At 37.4% G+C, this 7895-nt stretch overlaps 1 protein-coding gene across 1 annotated transcript; it reads left to right on the forward strand.

Moving 5' to 3' along the window:
* Positions 1 to 2031: 2031 nt before the first annotated feature.
* Positions 2032 to 5021, forward strand: LOC106295267 (probable GTP diphosphokinase RSH2, chloroplastic). The gene is made up of 6 exons (XM_013731123.1): positions 2032 to 3009; positions 3100 to 3285; positions 3377 to 3837; positions 3913 to 4071; positions 4147 to 4498; positions 4598 to 5021. Exons 1-6 carry the CDS (start codon positions 2374 to 2376, stop codon positions 4892 to 4894), a joined length of 2091 nt encoding a protein of 696 aa, XP_013586577.1. The 5' UTR covers positions 2032 to 2373; the 3' UTR covers positions 4895 to 5021.
* The last annotated feature ends 2874 nt before the right edge of the window (positions 5022 to 7895 follow it).

Raw genomic sequence — 7895 nt, forward strand, 5'->3', positions numbered from 1 at the left:
TTTCCTGATTCTTTGTTAAATAATATTATTTGCAGATTCCGTGATTCATGGATTTATTCTCGCCGGACGTGCTAATACATGCCATCTTTGAAAGCCGGTTTCATTGTGAAAGTCGATCGTTTTGAGGTTGCTAGGTGCTCAAGCATGTACAAGATAATTGATCATTCATTCCTCATTCGTTTCATCTCATCAAATATTATTGATGAAATCATCACGAGTGCTCCTGAGATCAATCTCCAATCATAATTAGACTGTTTGACAATTTTCAAGTGATTGCGAACACAAACCTAGAACTCCCAGGTATATTGTCATATTGCATGTGGGTTTATAATATGTTTCGTTATCATAACTGATATTTAAACTCGCAGATGTGGTTGGGAAAATCCGTTCTGTCTAAGGCTCTGGCCTTACAAAGAAACAACTCAAGTCGTTATCCGTCTCCTCATTGATCCTTAAGAAACAATCAACACACAATTCCCTTTATATTATTATCTATATTGTCCTAACATTAATAATCAAAAATATGTTCTACCCAAATTCTGTGGTTGTCTATTTATCTTCATTACTTATCAAACTAATTTTACACAAACCTTTATTTTACAGCTTAAAAGAAACCACAACAACCCAAACAATCAAAATACCAAAAACTAGAATTCCAAAAAAGACGAATCATTAATGATCACCTCTCTTTTTTTTGTCTAATCTTAGAAATAAACTTCAAAACAAATATATCAAACCAATCACCTCAACTAAAACTCAGCGACACATACATCGAGTCAGCTAAACAAATACAAACTATACGACCAGCTATTTAACAATTTACAAACTTACTTTCACAACGAAGAAGACGAAGACGACAACCAAGATCAGTGAATTTACCTAAACAAAAAAGCAGAGTAAGTTATGAACTCTAATAAATACATCTAACAATGATTTTTGTTTACATATTACCCATCAAGTAAAAGATAAACAAACACAGCCACAACATGAGATACAAGAGACAATCCCGACATACACAAAAGCGGCAACAACATCTCCACCTGCTCACTCCTCTTGTCTTATAAAAATAGCTTACATGCCTAATGTCAACATGTCAAAGCTATTGTCTTCTTATGAGAAATACATAAATTCGTTTAAAACTCATTAAAGCCTAAATACTCAGAACTGTCACTCATTTTATAGTTATTTTTACAGGTCTTCATGTATTTGTTTTAATAGTCCGGTAAGCAATAAATTTAAAAATAAAATAAAAACATATAACAAACATAATAAGGATAATAAAAATTATTACTTAATACACACAACTTAAACACCTAAACTGAAGAAAAAATATACAGAAACAAAAGGTACTTTCAACAACTTTAATATAATTTATGTACTCTCAATAGTACAAAAAACAAATTAAAAAGATAAACAAACAATAAGTCTAAGACAAACAAACAATAAGTCTTAGTGACACAGCAAACAACAACACGAACTATATCAATCACATTTCTAACAGAGTTTAGTCATTCATAAGTGGAGAATAATGCATACACAGTTCATCATCACAAGTCTAACTTTATAACAATAAAAAAAATTTGAAAAACAACTCAAAAAGCAAAATTCACAACTACAATAACCCTAACAAATATTGAGATGAAACAAAAACTCTGTCCACAACTCCGCGGAGGCAATGCTCCTAGTAAATACAATAGTACCACTTGTTCTAATCGTGTTTTGAGTTTGGAAGACAGATTGATAATACGAATATAATCAAATTTTAAATCCAATTTCGGAAGATCTCACAGATCTTTGGTTAGGACATAACGCACTAGAAATATTTTATTCTTTAGATATGTTGAATCAATACCCAATATATTTTAAACCTTGTTTACTAATAATCCTACTCATGAGTCAGTTAATCACTAAAAGGGTATTACAGTAATTACGTTGATCGGTTTACCTTGGTCGGCCGAAATCAAAACGACCGTGTTCCTATTGAGAAAAAAAAAAGAGAAATATCTAAAAGAAATAATTTCAATTTTGCTTAAAGCAAAGCGTCTGCTTCCTTCTCTTCTCCTCTTCCTTAACACTCATCCTCCTCCTCCTCATTTTCTTCTATTTGATCTCTGAACTCAGTATTGATTGTAAATATCTTAGCTTCTATTCTCTTCTTCAAATCTAAAGTGCTTTTTTTTTTTGTTCGTATAAAATTCTTTCTAGAACACCGTAGTAATCTGGATTCCTCGGTTTCGTGTTAGGATTCGAGTAATCTGTTTCGTTTCCATAGAAAAAGGTGACTCTGATCCCCCGAGAAATCGACGTTTTCCAGGGAGGAGCTAATTTGTTTAATTCATTTGTCGAAACTTGGGATTTTAAATCAGAAGCAAAATGGTGATGGCTACGACTATATCAATTTACGCTAGTCCACCTAGCAGCGCGTGCTCCACGCCGCACCAGATCGCCGCTTCTGATCTCGATCTCGCCTCCAGAAATTTGTCGACATCTCCTTCGCAGAAACCGATCGTCGTCGGAGGTCTCTCTTCGCTCTTCTCCGGCGCCTCCGTCAAATCTTCAGCTTCCATCGGAGTAGAGGAGTTTTCGCGTCACGATCGGAGCGAGGATTATAGAGATCTGAGCTTTACGAGCTCCTTGTGTTATTCTCCGGCGAGATTCGTCGCTTCCTCTTATCATCACCGACGAGAGCACCACCAAAGCCCGATCTCCGTGCTTCACGGTCCCGTCTCGTGCAGCTGCAGCCCTCCGATGAGAATCGGAACCTCCCACCGCGCAGGAGGAGCCAACGGATTGTTCAGTAGGTTCGTGAGGAAAGCCGTCGGCTCGTGTGTTGATTACGAGCTGGGACCGTCGGATGAGCTAACGTTGTTTCCCATGGAGGATGGATCAGAGACGAAACAGCCGTACGCTATGGATTTGCTGAGACGTGCTCAGCTAAGGCACAAGATCTTCGAAGATGAGTGTGTGATCAAAGCGTTTTACGAGGCAGAGAAAGCTCATAGAGGACAGGTGGATAATAACAAAGACGAACATTTTCATTATAAACTTTGATTCTTTGTTTGACTGACTGACTGAATGAAGTGTGTGTGTATAAATCAGATGAGAGCTAGTCGTGATCCTTACCTTCAACATTGTGTTGAGACTGCTATGTTGTTGGCTAACATCGGAGCTAACTCGACCGTTGTCGTCGCCGGACTTCTTCACGACACCATGGACGATTCATTCATGACCTACGATTATATCCTCAGAAACTTTGGAGCTGGAGTTGCTGATTTGGTCCAAGGGGTAAGTAAGAAACAAGCAAACATCTGTTAATTGTTTGAAACTGTAGCAAGCTCGCTAATGTGTGCTTTTTTTTTTTTGTATATGTATACAGGTTTCAAAGCTTAGCCAACTAAGCAAACTCGCTAGAGAGAACAACACCGCGTGTAAAACCGTCGAAGCTGATAGATTGCATACAATGTTTCTCGCAGTGGCCGATGCGAGAGCTGTTCTCATCAAACTAGCAGATCGTCTCCACAACATGATGACGCTTTACGCTTTGTCCCCAGTGAAGCAGCAGAGGTTCGCTAAAGAGACTCTCGAGATCTTCGCGCCTTTGGCTAACCGATTAGGAATCTCTAAATGGAAAGTTCAGCTTGAAAACCTCTGTTTCAAGCATCTTTACCGGCACCAGCATGACGAGATGTCAACCATGCTCGAGGATTCGTTCGACGAAGCCATGATTACTTCTGCTATAGAGAAACTGGAGCAAGCTCTGGAGAAAGAAGGCATTTCTTACCATGTTCTGTGTGGTCGGCACAAGAGTTTGTATAGTATTTACCGCAAGATGTTGAAGTAAGTTCCTCTTCCTCCCTTTTTTGCAGATGAAACAGTGTTCAATGCTTATGTTGTCTTTCCTCATTGTACCAGGAAGAATCTAACGGTGGATGAGATTCATGACATTCATGGGTTACGTTTGATTGTTAACAACGAAGGAGATTGTTACAAGGCCTTAGGAGTAGTTCATAGTTTATGGTCTCAAGTTCCTGGGAAGCTCAAGGATTACATAACTCATCCCAAGTTCAATGGGTGAACTTCACACACCTTTGTTTGTAGCATTGGCTTGTTTAAAAGTTTTACGAATCTGACTTTTATTTGTTTTAGGTATCAATCTTTGCACACGGTAGTGATGGACAATGGAACGGTTCCACTTGAAGTCCAGATACGTACACAAGAGATGCATTTGCAAGCTGAGTTTGGGTTTGCAGCTCATTGGAGGTACAAGGAAGGTGACTGCGAATACTCTTCGTTTGTACTTCAGATGGTTGAATGGGCTCGGTGGGTTGTAACGTGGCACTGCGAAACTATGAGCAAAGACCGGTCTTCCATTTGTTCTTCTGACTCCATCAAACCCCCTTGCAAGTTTCCTTCTCACTCTGAGGACTGCCCTGCTTCTTACAAGCCTAACAGTAGCCAGGACGGGCCAGTCTATGTCATCGTAATCGAAAATGACAAGGTTTGTTTGTTTTCTATAATCAACTTCTGAATAATCTAAGTAAGTAGAAGAGTGTGTTGCTTGATTGTTTATACTGAACAAATCTTTAAAAAAATGCAGATGTCTGTGCAAGAGTTTCCAGCGAGTTCAACAGTCTCGGATCTGCTGAGCGGGGCGGGGCCTGGGAGCTCGAGGTGGTCCATGTATGGCATACCAGCAAAGGAGGAGCTACGGCCTAGGCTGAACCAGAGGCCTGTAAGCGACCTCAAGTGGAAGCTGAAGATGGGTGATGTGGTGGAGCTAACTCCACCAATACCTGATGAGTCTCTGCCTGAATACAGAGAAGAGATTCAACGGATGTATGACCGAGGGCTCGCGTTTTCTCGCCCTGGGACCATGGTTGGATGGGGAAGCTGATTAGATTCCTCTCTGATTGTTGATTTAGTCCATGCATATGTAATGTATATAATAGTAATGATTAGTTTTGTTGTACATAACAATGGTTCTGTTGATTCAATGCAAGCTGAAAAGAATTTAATGGAAATTTCAAAATTTGACAAAAACAAAACTGTTACGAAAGTACAGCAGCCACCATTGTTGAAAATATAAAAAGATCCGGAGCCCGCTACCATTGTTGGAGTCCGCTGCAAATTTTTTCTCTATATAAATGATCGAAATCGATCATTTGCAATACACACCTCAACTACACTTTTCTTTAATAATAAACACTCTCTATCAGTGTTATAAATTCTACGGGTATAAATTTTGCCCTTATTTAAATTCCTGCGATACAATAAAATTTCAGTTCTTTTTATAACACGTTATCAGCACGATCGTTCTCAATTTTTGTAAAATTTATTTGTATCATTTATACCCTGCTATAATGGTCGGTATACCAACTCTACTACTATTTATATCAAGTTATAATGGCCGGAATATCGCCTATATTATTTATTAGTAATTTAATTAATTTATTGGTCGGCCGAGCCGCCTTATATTCTGTTTATTATTTATTGGTCGGCCGAGCCGTCGTATAATTTATTACTCTGCATTGACCGGCTGAGCCGTCGCATGATTTGTTGCCATAATTTTTACTTTTATTAATTTTTATGAAATTTTATAGATTTGATTGACTGTTTAATACAATATTTTCAGACTGATTTTTGGTGCACTCGATTTATCACCAACGGTCACAAAGAAAAATTTTCAAAAATTTTTCCTTTCTCAAACGGTCATGAACAGTGATTTTCATCTATAAATACAACTCATTTTCACTCCATTTCATCATCCAAAACATTTCATCTTCTCTCAAAAATTTCAAATCGCTCTCCTCCGATTTTTTTCATTTCAAGAAAGATGATTCGCGCACTTTTGTTTTTATGTGCCATTTTTATTTGTATTTCTATTTATGGTTTATTCGTTGGAGAATTTACTCCTAATGAATTTAAGATGAATATCGGTTTAATTTTCTTTACATCGCTTCTCCTTGTAATTGATTGCATGATTAATGTAAACGGTTCCTTTTAATAATATTCTAATAAAATATATTATTTTGTGTCTTAGAAATACAAATGAAAAACGTGGAGAAGCTCAAATTCCGCTTTAGACATCACCGGTACCAACTACATTTCATGGGTTACAAATGTTGAACTTCATCTTGAATCTCTTGGTCTATCCGAGACCATTAAAGAAAATAATACTTCAACGCCTCAAGAAAAGGCTAAATCGGTGATCTTCCTTAGAAGACACCTTGATGAAAGTATTATTTATGACTATGCCAACATGAGAGACCTTAAAGAGCTATGGAAGTCTCTGAAAGATCGTTTTAATCATCAGAAAGACATAACACTTCCACTTGCTCGGGATGAATGGCAGAGTCTGAGATTCCAAGATTTCGACAAAGTGATGAATTACAATTCTGCTGTGTTAGAAATTGTGGCCAAATTGAGATACTGTGGTGAAACGATCACCGAGTCTCAAATGCTTGAGAAGACATACACCACATTCCACAAGAGCCACATCACCCTGCAACAACAGTACAGGTTGAACAACAGTACAAGTTGCGGGGATATACCAAATTTTCGGAATTGATTGTAGCGCTTCTCATAGCAGAAAAGAACAACGAGCTTCTGATCAAGAATCACATGACTCGTCCAACTGGTTCTAAACCGTTTCCTGAAGCAAACGCATTAGATGCGAAGAAACCACTCAAGGAAAATAATACATTTCGGGCTCGCGGTCGCGGTCGTCAAAACTACCGTGGACGACGACGNNNGACTACCGTGGACGACGACGAAAGTACAATCCACAAGATAGGAAGTCATTCCAGTGGGTCCGCTCTGAGCAAACCCCTAAGGGAAAAAAACACCAAGGAAATACCTCCCAGAAGCGAGAAGAAGCTTGTTTCAGATGCGGTACTAAGGGACATTGGTCTCGTTTATGTCGTACCCCTGCACACTAACACATACAAAAAATCTCACTAATTAAATGCAGGATGCCGACTTTCACGATTTTGTCTAAAATACGTGGAAATCTTTTTAAAATTGAAAAAAAAAAACGAATCTTCCTCAGTTTAAGGGAATTAATTATAATATCTAAATTTATCTTTTAAAAAAAAGAAATATTATATTTACATCATGTGACTCTTGAAATTCCACGATTATACCATAAATAATTGTTGTTTGTGGAAGATTAATGTATAATTATCGTGTGCTTTTCACCTTCTTATGTATAATTATTGTGTGTTTAATATTTCCTGATGATGTATAATATTTTATGAATAATATTATCTTTCTTTTTGTTTGTCTTAGAAATGGACATTACAAATGGAAAATCAACCAAGATAAATACTAAAGATATTTGTATACCAGATAGTGGAACAACACACACTATTCTAAAACACAGAAAATATTTTTCTGAACTAAAACCGACAAATATCACTGTTAACACAATATCGGGTCCTTCAGACTTGATTGAAGGGATTGGTAAAGCCCATTTCACATTACCCAATGGGACAAAATTCTCGATAAATGATGCACTATTTTCTCCAAATTCTAAAAGGAATTTGTTGAGTTTTAAAAACATATATCTTCAAGGATTTGATACTCAGTCTGCAACTGAGGATGAAAAGAAGTATATGTATATTACGCTTGGGAAATCGGGAAAACAAAAAGTATTGGAAAAATTACCAAAACTCCCTTCTGGTCTGCATCATACATATATAAGTGCCATTGAATCACATTTGGTGATTAAGGAAAATTCTAATAATTTTACACTATGGCATGATCGTCTTGGTCATCCAGACACTACAATGATGCGAAAAATAATCGAGAACTCACATGGTCATTCACTGAAACCCCAAGAAATTTATCAGGGGAATAAAATGACATGTCTTGCGTGTTCTTTTGGAAAGTTGATT

The sequence above is a fragment of the Brassica oleracea genome, chromosome C5 (assembly GCF_000695525.1).
Source record: "Brassica oleracea var. oleracea cultivar TO1000 chromosome C5, BOL, whole genome shotgun sequence".
NCBI lineage: Eukaryota > Viridiplantae > Streptophyta > Magnoliopsida > Brassicales > Brassicaceae > Brassica > Brassica oleracea.